The following is a 20,820-nucleotide window of genomic DNA, read 5'->3' as shown; positions in this document are numbered from 1 at the left end:
GAGCTATTCTGGTTGCCTGTTTCTGAATAAGTGACTTTTGGTAGCGTAGATCTTTCCCAGAATGTTTCCATTTCATCTAAATCTTCCTATATTTTCTGTCGCTGTCTGTGGGATATGCAGTAATAATCCCCTTTCATTCTTGATATTGGTAATTTATGTCTTACCCCCCAACCCGCCCACACTTTTTCTTTTTTTAACCACTGGTGAGGTAAAAAAAAACCCTAGCCTGACTAGAGGTTTATCAATCTTATTTGTATTGTCAGAAAACCAGTGTTTTTATGTTATTGATTTTTCCCTATTTTATGTTCATTTGTTTTCTATTCTATTGATTTCCACTCTTCATTCTGCAAATTTTGGATTTAGTGTATTCCATTTCTAATTTCTTCAGATAGAACTTTAGGTTAGGGGTAAACTACAGCCCATAGGCCACATCTGGCACACAGCCTATTTTGTATGGCCTGCGAGCTACAAATTTTTTTTACACTCTTTGTTTAAAAGAAAAAAAAAAAGAAAGAGAAATAGTATGTGGCAGAGACATTGTTTGGCCTGCAAAGCCTAAAATCCTATCTGAGTCTTTGCATTTAAAAAAAACAAAAAAGGCACCTGACTTGGACCACTGATTTTAGATTTTACTTTTCTAAGTAGAACTATTTAATGCTATAAATTTCACTCTAAGTACTGCATTAGTTGCATCCCACACATTTTTATATGTAGTGCTTTTATTTTCATTTAGTTCAGAATTTTTTTTTTTTTTTTTTAAGTAAGCTTCACATCCAGCATGGAGCCCAATGCCTGGCTTAAGCTCACAATCCTGAGATCAAGATCTGAGCTGAGATCAAGAGTCGGATGCTTCACCGACTGAGCCGCCCAGGCACCCCTTTTATTTTTTTAATAGTTCAGAATACTTCCTAATTTCTTTGGTTATTTCTTCTTTGATCCACGGGTTACTTCCAGATATTTGGGTATTTTCCAGCTATCTTTCTTTAAGTATTTCTAATGATTTAATTCCTTTGCGATCAAAGAACATACATATTCTATATGATTTCAGTCCTTTTAATTTTACTGAGTCATGGTTTAAAGTAAAACAGTGGTCTGTTACTGTGATGTTTCATGTACACTTGAAAAGAATGTGTATTCTGCATTGTTAGGAGGAGTGTTTGATAAATATCAGGTCACATTAGATGATGATGTTGCCCAAGTGTTCTGTATCTTTACTAATCATTTTGTTTACATGTTCAATCAGTTACTGCGAGAGGAGTATTGAAGTCTCCAGCTATCATTGTAGATTTATCCATTTCTCCAAAAGTTTTATCAGTTTTTGCATTTTGAAGCTCTGTTATTTGGTGAATGCACATTTAGAATTTTATATGTTTGATGAATTGACCTCTTTATCATTATGAAATGTTCTTCTTTATCCCTGATAACACTTCTTGTTCTGAGGTCTTTTGGTTAGTGTTTGCATGACATGTCTGTTTCCATCCTGTGTCTTGAAGTGCGTTTCTTAGAGACAGTCAGCAGTTGAGTTGTGCCTTTTTATCCACTCTGACAATTCCTGCCTTTTAATTGGAATTGTTAGACATTAATTTGTAATGCAGTTAGCGAAATGGTTGGGTTTAAATCTGCCATTTTACTATTTGTTTTCTGATTATTCCATCTGTTCTTTTTTCCATTTTTGTCTTTTCATGCCTTCTTTTTAGATTGATATCTACTATTTTACTGACCATTACTCATTTTTGGTGAGACTGTTTTTGTGACCTCTCTAGGGTTTGCAATATACACCTTTAACTTAACACATTCTACCTTCAAAAAATGTTATATGCCTTTCTCTTATCGTGTAAGAACCTTATAAGAATACTTCCATTTCCCTTCTCTCATTCTTTGTGCTGTTGTTGCCAAATATTTTTCTTACATATATTGTTAAGTCCACAATACATTGTTATTATTTTGGCTTTAATTAGTTATTTTTTAAAGAGGTTTTTGTTTTGGTTTTTTTTAGAGAGGTTTTTAAAATAAGGGGGAAATGTCTTTTATATTTACCCACATAGTTACCATCTCTTGTACTACTGATTCCTTTGCTGAGGAAGACATCATTCTGATTTCATTTGCCTTCTGCCTGAAGAATTTCCTTTAATATTTCTGGTCCATGCAGGTGTGCTGGTCATGAGTTGTCTCAGTTGTTATTGGTCTGAGAAAGTCTTCACCCTCATTTTTGAAAGATGTTTTTGTTAGATATAAAATTCAACATTTACATTTTTTTCATTTTGCACTTTGAAGAGGTGTTTTACTGTCTTCTGAGCTGATCACCGTTTCTGTTAAAGTCTGCTTTGATCCTCTGAATATGATTGTTTTTTATTTTCTGGCAGCTTATAAGATTTTCATTTGTCACTGGTTTTCTGCATTTTGAATATGGTTTACCTCAGTGTGGTATTCTCTATATTCTAATACTTGGTATTCGTAGATAGGACTTCTTTGAACTGTAGATTTGTAGTTCTCATGAAATTTAGAAAATTTTCAGACAATATTTCCTCAAGTATTTTTCTGTCCCTTTTCCTCTTTTACTTCTAGGACTCCAATTACAGTATGTTAATTATCTGATATCGCCCCACACCTCATTGAGTCTGTCTTTGTCTTGTCCCCCCCCTCCCCCCCATGCTTTATTCTGGATCATTCACTGATCTTTCTGCAATATCTTACATGCTATTAATCCCACTGCATTTCTTATTTCGGATATTGTATTTTTCCATCTTTATAAGTTATATTTGGATCTTTAGGTCTTCCATTTCTCTCTTACGGTTTTTGTTTCCTTTATATTTTTTATAAGATTTAAAACAGTCATTCTAAGGTATCTGTCTACTAATTCCATAATTTCTGAGACATTTCTCTGTCTGTTTCTGTCGTTTCTCCTTGCTGTGAGTCCTATTTTCTTGCCACCTTGCATGCCTAGTAATTTTGGATTGGTTGTGGACATTATGAATTTTACATTTTTGGAAATACTGCTGGGCTTTGTTCTGGGGTATAGTTAAAATACTTGAATTGTTTGATCCTTTCCAGGCTTGGTGTTAAGCTTTGTTAGGGCAGACCAGGGCCGCCTTTAGCTCTGAGCTGACCCATTACTAATAAGGCAGTATCGCCTGGGTGGCTCAGTCGGTTGAGCATCTGACTTCGGCTCAGGTCATGGTCTCATCGTTCCTGAGTTCAAGCCTCACATCAGACTCTGTGCTGACAGCTTAGCACCTGGAGCCTGCTTTGGATTCTGTGTCTCCCTCTCTCTGCCCCTCTCCCACTTGTGCTCTGTCTCTATCTCTCAAAAATGAACAATAAAAAAAAAAGTTAAAAAGTTAAAAAAAATTTTTTTAGGTTCATTTTTGAGAAAGAGTTGTTGCTTGTTGTCTAATGTCTGAAAAATCTTATGTGTTTTGTCGGGTTTTCTAACTGTTGAAGGCAGGAAGGCAGTTCTTGGAGTAGTTTATCCTTTTAGGGAAGATTTGCAAGTCCCCACTACTAGTCTACTGGTTAGTCACAAAATTAGAAATGCCCTTAAGAACTACTGATCAGGCCTCTTCCAGAATAGTGATTGCTCCTGCAGTAGTACTGAGAGGTGACCATCAAGCCTTTGCTGGATAACTTGTGTCATAAGACAGTGCTATAATGCTGAGCAAATTTTAAAAACCTGAATTAATCTCCTTCCCAAAATCTAACGCTCAATGGTCTTAGTTCTGTCTTCTTGAGTAGTCGCAATAGCCAGGCTAATTCTTCCTCCTTCTCTCAACTACCTTCAAATAAATTCTAGGAGACTATGCCACTCTATGCCACTCTATCCTCATTGCTGGTGTAAAAAAATTTTTTTTAACGTTTATTTATCTTTGAGAAAGAAAGAGGGAGACAGAGTACGAGTCGGGGAGGGGCAGAGAGAGGAAAACACAGAATCCAAAGCAGGCTCCGGGCTCTGAGCTGTCAGCACAGACTCTGATGTGGGGCTTGAACCCATGAACTGTGAGATCATGAACTGAGCCAGGGTCGGATGCTTAACCAACTGAGCCATCCAGGCTCTCCATGTTTTCTGGATTAAACATTCTGGTTACTTAAGCCATTTCTCTTAACATGATTTCCCAGATCCTTGACCCTCCTAGTTAAGCTCCCCTAGACATGCTTGGTTAATGTCTGTCTTTAAATGTGATCCTAGAATTCTACACAGCACTCTAAGAATATTTTGACTAAATGAGAATGCTCTCTGACCTCCCTCAATCCAGATACCATATTTATCCTAATGGAGCTTACTAGTGAACTCTTAGCAACCATGTGGCTCTTGGGCTTATACTGAACTTATCAGCTAAAATTCATTGGCCTTTTAACAGTTATCACCATGTCTGGTTGGCCACCTACAACGAAGGCTTCAATTACAGGACGTCATATTTATCTCCATTAAATGTGATCTTGTTCATTCTAGAACATTGTTTCAGCCTGTCCAGCTCTTTCCAATCTTGTATCACCTTCATATTTGAAGGGCAAGACATCACTTCATTCACCCAGTCAACAAATGCATTTTAAGTATTAACAGTGTAGAAGGGATGGAATTTAAGATCCTAAAGGATACAGTGACATTTAAGCCTCAGGCCCTCCTGTGAGGTATCCTATAATCTGGTAGGGAACATAACACATTTGTGCACGATTATGAGTTAGAAAATGCTAAATGCCATTAGAGTCCTATAGAGAACGTTCTATGAGGGTTCATCACCACCCAGGAGAGGACTTCAGAAGTAGCAGAGAAGTCTTCAGGGTAGAGGTGGGGTTTATGCTGGACCCTCATGGATGGGTAGCATATAGGTACGTGCTGAAAGGACCTTTTAAGCATAAGGAATAGCAACGGTAATGGTAAGTCTTTGACCCGCCTGTTCCAGAGTCAGAGGGAGGCCAGCAAAGAACTATTCTGGTATTATCCTGAATAAGTCTACTTTGGATGAAGCAGAAGCATTGCAAAGAAGAGGTACCTCAGGAGAGACTAGTTTTAGCTAGATCATGGGGAGCAAAACGCCCACCAAGGAATTTAGATTTTATGTGGCAGCTTGAGACCTGCCTCAGGGGCCTCCAGAGCATCTATTTTCTACAGAAGGGGACATCAGAGTTGTATGTGAAAAAAATTAATCTGCAGGTACGTGTAGCATGGAATGGAGTGAGGGGAAACTGAAGACAGGGATAGCAGTGCGAACAATATAAAGCTATTCTAAGCCAAGGCCACTCCATGGCCAGTGAAGATGAAAGGTATCGTAAAAAAATGGGATGACAGGACTTAGGTTTGGAATGGGGGTTGGGGAGGGGGTGGACACTTGGTGACTGACCAGGGGATATTTAAGGGGAAGAAAATGTGAAAGAAATGAAATAGGAGCTGGTTAGTCTTGCCAACCCCCCCCCCCCCCCTTTTTTAAAACTCTATCACCAATGATAAGCTTTTCTAGTCTATACCAGAGTTTCTCAAAGCCACAGTGACGTTTGGGGCCGGATAATTATGGGGGCTGCTGTTCTGGGCACTGTAGGATGTTGAACAGCATCCCAGGCGTCTCTCCGCAAGATGTTGGTAGCACCCTCTATAGATGTCACAACCAAAACTTGTCTCCAAACATCGCCAGCTGTCCTGTGGTGAGCAAAATTGCCTCTGGTCGAGAACCACCAACCTGAACTGTTGACTTCGTTTTGTACTCGGGTTCAGCCTATTGGCTTCAGAAATTGATGGATCTATTTCATTCTTTTTAAGGTTAAGTCTTTTGAGAAGGAAAGGCAAACAGAGAAATGCGTGCTGGAGTCTGATCTTATAGACTATGTTGTGCAGAAACTCAGGACTAAAGTCAGTGATGAAAGGACTATCAGGTAACAAAGGCCCAGAAAACCAGCTGTGATACCTGTAGAACTTTCGTGCCTTTTTTAGAAAAATCAATTTGATCCTTTTGGGAAATAAAGATTCATCAGGATAACTTTTAATGGACCATTCTGTTGCTTCTGAAGAACTCAAGAGTTGAAGTATACGATCCCCTATATAAGACTAATCCTACTTTCAGTGTTCCTTTCTCATAACATGTCAGAGAATGCTTTATCAGTTTGAAAGTCCTCAGGAGCCAGAATTATCTTACTTGGTCTGTTATGCAGCAAATTTTGGTAGTATTTTGTCAATATATTTGAAAGATCTAATATATTCTGGGAAAAGATCTCATATTAAATGTACACTGGCGCAACTCTCTGGATAGGAATTTAACAAAGTTAAAAACCTTAAAAATTAAAAAGAAAGACCCATTAATATTACTTTCAGGAATTTATAGCAAAAATTATCCCATGGGGGTATGTGAAAGATGTCTATCAAGGCATTGTTTATAACAGCAGTTCCAAACTTTTTGGCCTTAGAAGCCCTTTATATCCTTAAAAATTATTTGAGGGCATCAAAGAATGTTGTTTATGTGGGTTGCATCTATCAGTAATTTGGTAGAATTAAAATGAATATTTTAAAAATATTTTTTTCAATAAACCAATTACATGCTAATCTAAATGACATATTTTAATGAAAAATAACTATTTTCCAAAACCAAAGAAATTTAAGAAGAGCAACACTTTCATCTTTTTACAGATAAACAGACAAAAATGGAAAAAAAAATGCATTAACACTTTGATAGAAAAAACTAGATTGTCATCTGCTTCTGCATTCAATCTGTTGTGCTATCACCCATCATATAGTCTCTGGAAAATTCCAGGACACACTTGTGAGAGGATGAGCATAAAAAAAAGAGAGAAGTAACATTTTAGGATTGTGGTGAAAATTGTCTTGACCTTACAGACCTCTGAAAGGGTCTCAGGGGCCTCCAGAGGTCCCTGGACCACACGCTGAGAAATCTCTCACTTATAGTATCACAAAATCCATTCTAGAAGATTGTTTGGATTATAGTAATATAGTGAAATGCTATGCAGCCTTCAAAAATGATGATTCTAGGAGCCAGGCCTGACTGGCTCAGTCAAAAGAACATGTGACTCTTGATCTCAGGATTATGACTTTGAGCCCCATATTGGACACAGAGTTTACTTAAAAACAAATTTTTTTTTTTAAATGTTGATTCTAGTAAAGCTGAATTTATTGACATGGAAGGATGTCCACAGACAACATATACGATCCTATTTTTCTCAATCAAAATACACAGTCCACATATAGGCTGGAATGACGTACCAAATTTTTAATTGTAGTTATTTCTGGTTAGTGGGATTACAAGGGATCCTAATTTTCTTAAGGCTTTTTTTTTTTTAATAAATGTGTAACTTTTACATATATGCTCATAATCAGAAATACTTTTTTTGGCTTCTATCAGTGATTCTCAAGTAGGGGACACTTGGCACTGTTTGCAGACATTTCTGGTTGTTAGAACTGGGGGTGCCGCTAGTATCTAGGAGAGATCAGGGGTGCTGCTGCTTCTACAGTACATGGGACTGACCGCCCAGACCGCCAACCAAGAGTTATCTGGCGCCAAATGTCAATAGTGCCAACAGTGAAAAATCCTGGCTTCTATAAAATAAACATTCTTACTCTCTTCTTCCCTCACCCTGCTTGAGTAAATTCCCATCTGCACCTAGCTTGAATAAGTTCACCAGCGCGCTTTCTCTGAAGGCATATAATGTTCTGGAAGTCACCAGATATTAGGATTATGGATTTTAAAAAATAGAGGTTTAGAAAGCATAAAATACTCAACTAATTAATAGTACAGGTGAACATTAAGACACTTAAAAGGCCAGATGGGATTCAGTTTTAGCAGGGAAAGGTTTAAAATCTTTCCTCCATGTGCGTGATTACTTCCATGTTTTCCCCGAGAGAACTATTATGTCTCTCAAAGGCTATAAACTAATTCAGTCTTTAAAAGAATGTCCATTCACAGCTTTTGAAAGAATCTCCTTGTTTACTAAATGTTCTCCTGTGGGAGATCACCAAGGTTGCTGCCATAATAAAGGTGGGGCATGCCATTGCTAATGTTTCCTTGTATTGTGAGGGGGGCGGAAAGAACACCCATTAGATTTCATTGAAATTAGCTTCTTATGTTGAGCCAGGATTTCAGACATAGCTGAATACATCAAAAGGTTGTCTTTAGGCATTTGTTAATCTGAAATGACATCCTTTTTAATTTTTACTTGCTGTTGACCAAACGCAAAATTAACTTCAAGTTTGTTATTTTTCTTCCACTAATAACCACCATTTAGTTTTTGCATTTAATAGAAAAAATGGCTCACTTTATCTGTGTTTTGCTTTATTGACTGTTTTGTAATTGTTTTTGTTTGTTTTTAGAGAAGCTTCCGATAATCTTGCAGTGCAAAATCTGAAGGGGTCATTTTCTAATGCTTCAGGTATTTACTAATTATGATCTGAACATAATCGTGCTGTGTGTGTGCGTGCACGTTTGCGGTAAGCACTAATGACTGTGGTGCCTCCTTGCTGCATCAGAAATACATTTTGAAAGTAACACATACTGTTAAATGTACCAGCTGGAATTTTTCTCTGTGCTTTGAAACCCATATCCTAGAAAAAGATGGGAAGTTTGGTGATTCCTCTGATCCTAATACATCCCTGTCTTACTGTCTTATTTTCACAACTGGTTTAATCTTCCTTTGGCTCGGTTTATTGTACAGATTAAATGTGGATAATTTTCCTGGAAATCTTCCCCACACAGAAGATTGAAGAATAATATGTTGAAATCCCTTGAGAAAGACACTGTGTATGCATTTTGTTTTCTTGAAAGCCAAGAGGAACAGTGGTGATAGTTAAATCTTTAGTTTCACCACATCTACCAACCTTACTGAAAAAGCAATGCCCCAAGCATTGTCCACAAGACGACTTATTTGGCTTTTAACAGAACTGGGTCTTTTTGGTTTGTTTCTGCTATCATTGACTTTCTGCCACTGTTGGTTTTCAGATACTTTCAGGAATTTAGAATTTGAGGGATAGTTAAGTGTGATTTTTTTTCCCCCTTAAGGTCACCAGGTTTTGGTGACACATATAGCCTCCCTGTGCCTTAGTCACCTTCCACCCCACCTCCCACTTGAGGAGAGAAGCCTGGTAATTTTGACAGAAGCATCAGGGTTCTGGGCTCCTCCAGGTCAAAAACCAAGCGCAGACAGAATCTAGCCCATAGAACGACACCAGAGCGGCTTCTATGAATATCCCTGGCATCTCTGTGGTGTGTTACAGAAAGTGGGTGGGATCAGTTAAGACCATACATTCTGAAACTTTCTGTTTCAGGTTTGTTTGAAATCCATGGAGCTGCTGTTGTTCCCATTGTGAGTGTGATCGCCCCAGAGAAGCTGTCAGCCAGCACTAGGAGGCGGTATGAAACTCAGGTACACAGTTCCCTCAGCTTTCTCGTGTAAGCTACAAAGGAGGAAGAAAATAGGAAAGGAAGTTAAGAAACAGAGTTTCCTGGAAATATTTTCCTCCTCACTTCCGTAACTTGGTGGCTTCTGAAAATTCATCAACTCAGCTATCTCTGGTGTTAGGATTCTGCCCCATTTGCCCTCCAAAGAGGCATCCGTGTATGTTGTGGGCACCTAGAAGCACCTACTGTCAGAGTTATTAGATCTAAACAAAGACTTCCTGGTGTATGTCTAATGGCAGAAAGGGTTGGGTTTTGTTCTGAATAACAAAGCACATTGAGATCTGTTCCAAGACTTGGGGCAGGTTTCTGTCTGCATACATGTTTTTGCTATCTGCTGTATGCCGGATTTGGTGGGAAATACCATGTAAAATTTAAAAGACATATGGCATGGTCCAATCCTCAGAGTTTATAAAACCTTTGAAGCATATGCAGGATACAGTTGGGAGAACAACAGAGGAGAAGTAACAGAATGCTGCATTAGGCACACTGAATAGGAGTGTTAGGAGTGTGCTACATACAGACACAGGGGCGGGGTGGAGAGCAGTGTCTGCACGGATGATAGACGAAGGCCTCCTGGAGGGAATCCCTGATGGATTTAAATAGGTAGGGGAAAGAAATAAGGGCAGTCCTCACACTCATGAGCCCGGTCAGGACACTGGCCTAACTTGGGAAGTGAGTGTTACAGAACAGTCATTATGTAGAAATGCATTTAGACAAATATAAAAGATGACCTCATTTTGCTATGCTCTCCTGGCTGTTTCTCAGGATGTTGGATGGTGACGCATTTTCACATCTTTCTGTTGTTTCATCCCCCTTGAGTTCCATGTCCTCACTGCTGTCACCTTCTTCTTTTTCCAAATGTAGCTTAATAATAAAATCCTCCTGCTCCCACGTACAGTTTTAGTGCCCTGAGCTTAATGCTAAACAACTAAGTAGGTGGAGCATTAAGTTATCAAAACAGACTATAAAATCTCATTTCCCCTGAGATCAGGATAGACTAAGCACTCATTTTCCCGGGGTGGGTTGAGAACATGTCCGTAGATAATCTTTGGGAGCCCTTCTAGGCCTTAGTTTGTCACTCGTGATGGATGGTTTCCTACAATAAATAAAATGGCAAGAAAGATGGTTTGGGTTGGCAGCTTCTGAATTCTGACAGGTTTTCTTGTTTTAGGTACAAACCCGACTTCAGACCTCCCTTGCCAACTTACATCAGAAAAGCAGTGAAATTGAAATTCTGGCTGTAAGTCTCTTTCTTTAACATTTTGAGAATTGTCCTGTTGTTAAAGTTGTTTCCTCAGAGGTCAGGCCATTTATGCTCAGTGTGCACAGTACTGGGATCCAGGCCGTTCATCACTGATATGAACCACATGCAATCTAAATCTGTAAAAACTGGGGAGAAAACTGAAGGTTCTGTGTTTGTTTCTCCTGTTTTCTTCCTCTGAAAGATGGGGGGGGGGGGCAGGGGGAATAAAAACAAAATCACTATTTTCCTAAAATGTTTCAGACCTTTGCCTCATTAAAAATATACCGAGTGCAGAAAGTAGCAGCAAGCTTCTGGGGTGTAACATGTGAGGACCAGAGATATTCGTTCTCCAGTGCTGACCTCTTACCGTTGCATGGTTCATCTAAGTGTGCTTTATTTGATAGCAGTCGTGTCCCAGACTCTGCCAACCCTATTCATGTTGCTCCCTCCAAACACCACCATTGTCAGGCAGTATGTGCTGCCTTGGGTTCCTTGACAGATAACCTACATTTTTGTGTATCGACAGGTGGATCTACCCAAAGAAACCATCCTACAGTTTTTTATCATTAGAGGTAAGCAAGATGAACTCTTGTGCAATATGGCCTTTAAAATTCCAAAGTTTGGGTGTTAATTTGCCAAAACAAAATTAAAATGGCATTATTTTCTTAGTGATACGGAGTATTTTTTGACAGTTCCAGGAATTCAATAACATTGTTCTTTTATGTGACATATATATTACTGAATCAGATTGAGAGAATCATACTTTTCTAGTGACTTTCTTTTAAATTTCAGAGAATATTTCAACACCCTGTACTTTTACTGCACACCTCATATTTTTACTGTGTATCAGGCTCTAGCAGGCCTTGCTCTAAGCATGATTTTTTAAAAAAAATTTTTAAAAATTTACATCCAAATTAGCATATAGTGAAACAATGATTTCAGGAGTAGATTCCTTAATGCCCCTGACCCATTTGGCCCATCCCCCGGCGCCACAACCCCTCCAGTAACCCTCAGTTTGTTCTCCATATCTATGAGTCTCTTCTGTTTTGTCCCCCTCCCTGTTTATTTCCCTTCCCTTATATTCATCGGTTTTGTCTCTTAAAGTCCTCATATGCGTGAAGTCATATGATTTTTGTCTTTCTCTGACTAATTTCACTTAGCATAATACCCTCCAGTTCCATCCACATAGTTGCAAATGGCAAGATTTCATTCTTTCTGATTGCCGAGTAATACTCCATTGTGTGTGTGTGTGTATACACATACCGTGTCTTCTTTATCCATTCATCCATCGATGGACATTTGGGCTCTTTCCATACTTGGGCTGTCAGTAGTGCTGCTATAAACATGGGGGTGCATGTGCCCCTTTGAAACAGCACACCTGTATCCCATGGATAAATGCCTAGTAGTGCAATTGCTGGGTCATAGGATAGTTCTATTTTTAGTTGTTTGAGGAACCTCCATACTGTTTTCTAGAGTGGCTGCACCAGCTTGCATTCCCAAGTATTTTTCAAATATTAACTCCTTTAATCATAACAAACTCGAGATAGGTACTGTTAACCCATTATATAAATAAAAAGCAGAATTTTATGGAGAATGGAAGAAGAGATATTAAGTATCTTAAAAAAAATTTTATTTTTGAGAGAGAGAGCACACAAGCAGGGGAGAGGGGCAGAGGGAGAGACCATCTTAAGCAGGTTTCCACACTTAGCATGGAGCCCAACCTGGGGCTCAATCCCACGATGCTGGGCTCATGACCTGAGCCAAAATCAAGAGTCAGACCCTCAACCAACTGAACCAGCCAGGTGCCCAGAAATATAAAATACCTTACTCGAGGTCAACCTACTAGTAATTAGCAGAGACAGGATTTGAACCTAGACAGACTAGTAAAATCTATACTCTTAACCTCCATACAATGCTGTCTCAGACCTTCATTACAACTAGGGAAGCTTATTTGTAGAACTAGAACTATGTATTTTTATAAAAATTAAGAATTAAGTGTGTGTGTGTGTAAGTTTTTATAGGTAGCACTAAAAACAAGCAATCTGATTTAAAAATGGACATAGGACCCAAATAGACATTTTTCCAAAGACATACAGATGGCCAACAGACACATGGAAAGATGCTCAACATCACCCATCATCAGGGAAATGCAAATCAAAACTACAATAAGATAGCTAAATGGAATAAACCAGAGAAAGACAAATTTCATGATTTCATTCATATGTTGAATTTAAGAAACAAAGCAAATAAGGAAAAAAAAAAGACTAAGGAACACTCTATAGTTAAGAGAACTGATGGCTACCAGACAAGGGGTGGATAGGTACAATCGGTGAAGGGGATAGAGTACACTTACCATGATGAGCATGGAATGTGTATAGAAACGTTAAAGCACTATGTTATACACCTGAAACTAATACTGTATGTTAACCATACTGGAATTAAAAAAAATAAAAAACACTTTTATTTATTTTTGAGAGAGAGAGCACGATCAGGGACAGGGCAGGGAGAGAATCCTAAGCAGGCTGTGCACTGCCAACTCGAAGCCTGATGCGGGCTTGATTTCACAGTGAGACCATGACCTGAGCCAAAATCAAGAGTCAGATAGATGCTCAATGGACTGAGCCACCCAGGCACCCCCAAAAAAGTCTTTTTTATGAGTAGCCTTTAATATCAAATAGCCTAAAACTTCTAAAAAGTTGAATAAGCATTTCTTCAAATGTATATTATTTTGAGAGAAAGAACATGAGTGGGGGAGGGGCAGAAAGAGGGAATCACAGAACCTGAAGCAGGCTTCAGGCGCTGAGCTGTCAGCACAGACCCCGACATGGGGCTCAAACCCATGAACAGTGAGATCATGACCTGAGGTGAAGCTGGAGGCTTAACTGACTAAGCCACCCAGGTGCCCCTGAATAAGCATTCTTAAGGTAACAAACTTCAATCATAGCGGCAGGTGATTTTTTTTTTAACATCCTATCAAAGAATACTTTTTTGTCTACTCTGTGTTTAGTCACAGATTAAATTAGATGAAAAAAAATGAACTTTGCCCCCAAACTAACATTTGATACATTTTTCTCTTGTCATCTTGTAAATAAGCATATACCACTGTGCTGGCAGTTACTGCTTTATGCTCCACTCAAATGGATGCACACAGAGGTGTTATTTGCATTTTACACAAAATAAATCAGTAATAACTGGTCTAAAGTCACGTAGCACACTACGGCATTGCTCAGCGGGATCTAAAAAGGAGTCTTGTACAGAAAAATCAGTGCTTCAAAGGAAAAACCCCAACAATCTCCCACCAGTTTTATCTGTAAGTGATTTTTTGCAGTACACTTAAATGGCATTGGCATTTCATTAGTGACCCAGAAAAAGCCAGTGAATAAACACTAGTACCTGTCATTAACTCTTATCTATTTTTTCCTAGTGGGATGCTGATGAACAGGCATTTAATACAACTGTGAAGCAGCTGCTGTCCCGCCTGCCAAAGCAAAGATACCTCAAATTAGTCTGTGATGAAATTTATAACATCAAAGTAGAAAAAAAGTAAGTTACCACTTAGGTATTGCAGGTTTCAGTGTGGGTTAAAACTCAAGGAGGGATTTTGAAATGGCATATTTTATTGTCTTGTCGAGTTCTGATGGCTGAGAAGCGATTATGTTGGAATGGCACCTGATAACCAGTAAGGCTTGCTCAGGACTATGAATCAGTCGTGATTTGTCAATAACAAAACCCAGCAGTCCCAGGGGTAGCAATCCCACTTTGAATCTTCATCACCCAGGTAACTCCTACGAATGTCTAAATGAAAGGGAAATGCTGTGACTGCTGTGCCGTAGATGTCCTCATGTCAGAATGCCAGTCATTCGTTACCAGCTGCTTAAAAGGCATGGTGTTCCCCTCATGTAGGATCCTATACTACAGACCCTTGCCCATCACCACTTCTGTAAAACTTACATTAAGCGTTCTAAATTTGTTATTAACTTTGTTCTTCACCCATTATATTGATCCTACCTTTTTCTCTTTTGCAGGGTATCTGTGTTATTCCTGTATAGCTACAGAGATGACTACTACAGAATTTTATTTTAATCCTAAAGAATGGTCATTATCTTGTTGAAAGACAGGAGCTTATACTATGAAATGTTGTACATTCACTGTAATTTAAACTTTACATTCTAAGAAGGTGTCCCACAAAGTTGAGCTTTGTAAGTTTTTCATGTGTAATATATAAATTTATCTTTTTGAATATAATAAATGGTTTCATATATCTGCTGCTTTTAAATTGCAAATCCATTAACACTGAAGGTTTTGTGGAGCTAGAACACAAGAAAACAGCCACGTTTTTTCTTAATCCTAATGACTAAGCACATGACTGTGCCCAAACCACCCCAAAAAGGTCCACACCAAGAAACATAGTAATTAAAACAGCCAAAAAGTAATGTACAAGAGAAAACAGTTACATACGAGGGAAACCCTGTAAGGCTACTGGCTAATTTTTCACCAAAAACTTGGCAGGCCAGAGGGAGGGACATGGTATATCCAAAGTGCTAAAAGAAAACCTGCAGCCACAAATACTCTATCCAGCAAGGCTATCCTTCAGAATAGAAGGAGAGAGAGAGTTTCTCAAACAAAAGCTAAAGGAATTCATGACCACTAAACCAGCCCTACAAGATGTGTTAAAGGGGACTCAGTGGAAAGGAAAGACCATATAGACAGAAGAAAAGTAGAAAGCACAAAAGCATAAAATTAAGTTTATCTCTAAAAATTAGTAAAGGGATTCACAAAATAAAAGGATGTAAAGGATATCCCAAATACCTAGAATGTGGGGAGAGGAGTAAACAATGGGTTCAAACTTCCGTGAACAACAGCTTAATATAGATTGCTATATGCACAAGAGATGAGATACTAACTACTAACCTAATGGTAACCACAAATCAAAAACCAGTAATAGGCAAAAAGTAGAAAAAACACTATGTCTAAGGAAAGCCAGCAACCCGTGAGAGGAGATTAAGAAAGAAACTACAAAATCAACCATAAAACAAGTGACAAAATGGCAGTAAGTACATACCTATCAATAATTACTTTGTAAATGGACTACATGCTCCAATCAAAAGACACAGGGTGTTGGGGCACCTGGGTGGCTCATTCAATTAAGTGTCCAACTCTTGATCTTGGCTCAGGTCACGATCTCATGGTTTGTGAGATGGAGCTCTTCCACTGGGCTCTGTACCGAGCAAAGGAGCCTGCTTGGGATTCTCTCCCCCTCTCTCTGTCACTCCCCTATACCTCAAGTGTGCACGCACTATCTCTCAAATAAACTTAAAAAGAAAAGTTAAGGGGCCCCTGGGTGGCTTAGTCAGTTAAGTGTCTGACTTCGGCTTAGGTCATGATCTCGTGGTTCCTGAATTCGAGCAGTACATCAGGCTGTCAGTTCAGGGCCTGCTTCAGATCCTCTGTCCCTCCCCTGCTTGTGCATGTGCTCTCTCAAAACTAAACATTAAAAAAAAAATAAAATTTAAGTTAAAAAAGACATGGGGTGACAGAATGGATAAAAGGCAAGGCCCGTCTATATGCTGCCTACAAGACAGTTCTGTCTTAAAGGCACCTCCAGATAAAAGTGAAGGGATGGAAAAGCACCTATGCAAATGGAAACAGAAAGCTGGGGTCGCAATCCTTATGTTGGACAAAACAGACTTTAAAACAAAGACTGTAATGAGACAAAGAAAAACACCACATAATAATAAAGGGGACGATCCAACAAGATGTCACCATTGTAAATATTTATGCACCCAACATGATAGCACCCAAATACATAAAAAGCAGGTAATAACAAAGGAAGTAATCGATAGTAATACAATAATAATAGGGTACTTTAACACCCCACTTACATCAACGGGTAGATAAGACAAAATCAGCAAGGAAACTGGTTTTGAATGATACACTGGGTAAGATGGATCTAACAGATATATTCATAACATTCCATCCTAGAGCAGCAAAATAAACATTCTGTTCAAGTACACATGGAACACTCTCCAGAACAGATCACATAGTAGGCCACAAACAAGCCTCAAGAAACAAATTATACCATGTATCTTTCTCCAACCACAGTGCTAAGAAACTAGAACTCAACCATAAGAACAAGCCTGGAAAGAGCATAAAATAACAGGAAAGTTAAATAACATGCTACTAAACAATGAATGGCTCAACCAAGAAATCAAAAATACACAGAGACAAATCAAAGTGAAAATACAATGGTCCAAAATCTCTGGTATGGGCAAAAGCTGTTCTAAGAGGTAAGTTTATACCAATACAGGTCTACATCAAGAAAAATCTCAACCTAACCTTACACCTAAAGAAACTAGGGGAAAAAGGAAAACCCAAAACCAGTAGAAGGAAGGAGATAATAAAGATTAGAGCAAACATAAACCAAATAGAAACTAACACAATAGAAAAGATCAATGAAACTAGGAGCTGGTTCTTTGAAAAGATAACAAAATTGATATCATTTAGCCAGACTCATCAAAGAAAGACTCCAATCAAAAAAAAGAAATAACAGCTGACACCACAGAAATAAAAAAGGATTATAATATGAAAACTACATGCCAACAAATTAAGACAACCTAAAAGAAATGGGTACATTTCTAGAAACACATAACCTCCCAAAACTGAATCAGGAATAAAGAATTTGAACAGACCAATTACCAGCAATGAAATTGAATCAGTAATCAAAAAACTCTCAAGAGGATTTCACAGGCAAATTCTACCAAACATTTAAAGAAGGGTTAATACCAATTCTCAGACTATTGCAAAAAATAAATGAGGGAGGTAAGCTTTCAAATTCATTCTATGAGGACAACATTACTCTGATACCAAAACCAAATAAAGACATTACAAAAAGAACTACAGGCCAGTATCTCTGTAAAATCTGTGAAAACACAAGATGTAAAAATCCTCAACAAGATACTAGCAAACTGAATCTAACAATACATTTAAAACCATCATTCACCACAATTAAGTGGGATTTGTTCCTGGGATGCAGGAGTGGCTCGGCATTCACAAATTAATCAATGATCAAATGATACATCAAGAGAATGGATAAAAACCATATGATCATTTCAATAGATGCAGAAAATGTATTTGACAAAGTACAACATCCACTCATGATAAAAATCCTCAACAGACTAGGCTTAGAGGGAACATATCTCGACATAATAAGGATCATACCTGAAAAACCCACAGCAGACATCATTCTCGATAGTGAAAAAGTGAGATCTCCTCTGAGATCAGGAAAAAGAAAAGCTCTCACCACTTTTAGTCAACTTTGTACTGGAAGTCCTAGTCACAGCAACCAGGTAAAAAAAGAAATAAAAAGCATCCAAACTGGTAAGAAGTACAACTTTATTCACTACTTGCAGATGTCATTAACTACTACATATAGAAAACCCTAAAGGCCCCACCAAAAAACTACTAGAACTGATTAATGAGTTCAGTAAGGTCACAAGATACAAAATTAATATACAGAAATCCACTGCATTTCTATACACTAACAATGAAGTAGCAGAAAAGAGAAGCTAAGAAAACAATCCCATTTACAACTCCATCAACAACAACAAAATACCTATGAATAAACTTAACCAAGGAGATGACAGAACTATACTCTGAAAACTATAAAACACTGATGAAAGCAATTGAAGACAACACAAATGAAAAGACATTCCATGCCTATGGATTGGAAGAACAAAGATGTCCACACTACCCAAAGCAATCTACAGATTCAATGCCATCTCTATCAAAATACCAACAGCATTTTTCACAGAACTGGAACAATCCTAAAATTGTATAGAACCACAAAAGACCCCATAATAGCCAAAGCAACTGTGAAAAACAAAAAAGTGGACATATCACAATCCCAGATCTCAAGATACACTTAGAAAGGTGTAGTAATCATAACAGTATAGTGCAGATACAAAAATAGAGATCAATGGAATAAAATAGTCCAGAAAGAAAACCATGCTTAATGCTTACATAGTCAATTTTTGACAAAGGAGGCAAGAATATGCAATGGGAAAAAGTGTCTTCAACAAATGGTGTTGAGAAAAGTGGACCACATTCTTACATCCTACACAAAAATAAATTCAAAATGTATTAAAGACCTTAATTATGAGACCTCAAACCATAAAAGTCCTAGATGAGACCACAACTAGTCATTTCTCTGGCATCGGCTGTAGCAACATTTTTCTAGATATGTCCCCCGAGGCAAGGGAAACAAAAGCAAAAATAAACTATTGAGACTACATGAAAATAAAAAGCTTCTGCACAGGTAAAAAAATAAAACTAGAGGCACCTGGGTGGTTCAGTCAGTTAAGCATCCAACTTCGGTTCAGGTCATGATCTTGTGGTTTGTGAGTTCCAGCCCTGCATGGGGCTCTGTGCTGACAGCTGGGAGCCTGGAGCCTTCTTTGGATTCTGTGTCTCCATCTCTCTCTTCCCCCCGCCCCCACTCGCACTCTGTCTCTCCCTCCCTCAAAATAAATAAACATTAAAAAAAAATTTTTTGGGGGCGCCTGGGTGGCGCAGTCGGTTAAGCGTCCGACTTCAGCCAGGTCACGATCTTGCGGTCCATGAGTTCGAGCCCCGCGTGGGGCTCTGGGCTGATGGCTCAGAGCCTGGAGCCTGTTTCCGATTCTGTGTCTCCCTCTCTCTCTGCCCCTCCCCCGTTCATGCTCTGTCTCTCTCTGTCCCAAAATTAAATAAACATTGAAAAAAAAAAAAATTAAAAAAAAAAAATTTTTTTTAATTAACAAAACTAAAAGACAATCTACCGAACAGGATATTTGTAAATGACATATCCAATAAAGGGTTAATATCCAAAATACATAAGGAACTTATATAACTCAACACCAAAACAAGAGCCCAATTAAAAATGGGCGTAAGACACGAACAGACATTTCTCCAAAGACATACAGATGGTCAACAGACGCCTAAAAAATGCTCAACATCACTCATCATCAAAGAAATGCAAATGAAAATCACAATGAGATATATCACTTCCCACCTGTCAGAATGGCTAAAATCAAAAACACAAGAAACAAGTGGTGGCAAGGATGTGGAGTAAAAGGAACCCTCCTGCACTGTTGGTGGGAAGGCAAACTGGTACAGCCACTGTGGAAACCAGTATGGAGGTTACTCAAAAATTTAAAAAATAGAACTACCATATGATTCAGTAATTCCACTACTGAGTATTTACCCAAAGAACACAAAACACCAATTCAAAACGATACATGCACCCCTAGGTTTACTGAAGCATTACTTAAAATAGCCAAATTATGGAAGTAGCCCAAGTGTCGATGGATAGATGAATGGATAAAGCAGTGGTAGATACATACACAATGGAGTATTAGTTACAAAAAAGAGTGAAATCTTGCCATTTGCAACAACATGGTTGGATCTAGAGAGTATAATGCTAAGTGAAATAAATCAGAGAAAGACCTAGACCATATGATTTCAGCTGTAGAATTTAAGAAACACCACAAGCAACAAAAAAGGGACAAACCAAAAAACAGACTCTTAACTACAGAGAACAAACTGATAGGGGCAAGTTGGGGTCGGGGGAGGGGTGAAACAGGTGAAGGGGATTAAGACTTCACTTATCCTGATGAGCACTAAGTCATGTACAGAATTGCTGAATCACTATACTGTACATCTGAAACAACTGTAACACTGTTAACTATTCTGGAATTTTTACACAATTTTTCCTTTGGATGTGGGTAAACATTAAGAAATCTGATAGAGGGGCGCCTGGGTGGCTCAGTCGGTTGGGCGGCCGACTTCGGTTCAGGTCAAGATCTCTCGGTCCGTGAGTTCGAGCCCCGAGTCGGGCTCTGTGCTGACAGCTCGGAGCCTGGAGCCTGTTTCAGATTCTGTGTCTCCCTCTCTCTGACCCTCCCCCGTTCATGCTGTCTCTCTCTGTCTCAAAAGTAAATAAACGTTAAAAAAAATTTTTTTTAATTAAAAAAAAAAAAAAGAAATCTGGTAGAGGTTGTCCAATAACCCATCATGCAACTTGCTCTCTTGAAAAAATTAAAGATTCTTTTTCCCCTCCCCAGAAAATGTCCAAACCAAAGGGCTTCAAGAAATCCGATACCATTTTTAACTTGGAATCGTTATTCCTGCTATTCTGTAATATGTTTATCT

General features: G+C 38.5%; 1 protein-coding gene across 1 annotated transcript in view; it reads left to right on the top strand.

Annotated features, from left to right (window-relative positions):
- EIF2AK4 (eukaryotic translation initiation factor 2 alpha kinase 4) overlaps positions 1-14,893 on the top strand; it is a 98,965-nt gene extending 84,072 nt beyond the window's left edge. The window contains 8 exon segments of the mRNA XM_043555682.1: positions 5,750-5,862; positions 8,306-8,364; positions 9,257-9,354; positions 10,561-10,629; positions 11,159-11,188; positions 11,190-11,204; positions 14,057-14,175; positions 14,658-14,893. Of these exon segments, the coding sequence (XP_043411617.1) occupies positions 5,750-5,862; positions 8,306-8,364; positions 9,257-9,354; positions 10,561-10,629; positions 11,159-11,188; positions 11,190-11,204; positions 14,057-14,175; positions 14,658-14,715 (561 nt within the window). The 3' untranslated portion in view covers positions 14,716-14,893.
- Positions 14,894-20,820: the final 5,927 nt, after the last annotated feature.

Source organism: Prionailurus bengalensis, chromosome B3 (assembly GCF_016509475.1).
Source record: "Prionailurus bengalensis isolate Pbe53 chromosome B3, Fcat_Pben_1.1_paternal_pri, whole genome shotgun sequence".
Taxonomy (NCBI): domain Eukaryota; kingdom Metazoa; phylum Chordata; class Mammalia; order Carnivora; family Felidae; genus Prionailurus; species Prionailurus bengalensis.
The sequence above is the reverse complement of the archived record's forward strand: the minus strand, read 5'-3'. Positions and strand labels throughout refer to the sequence as shown.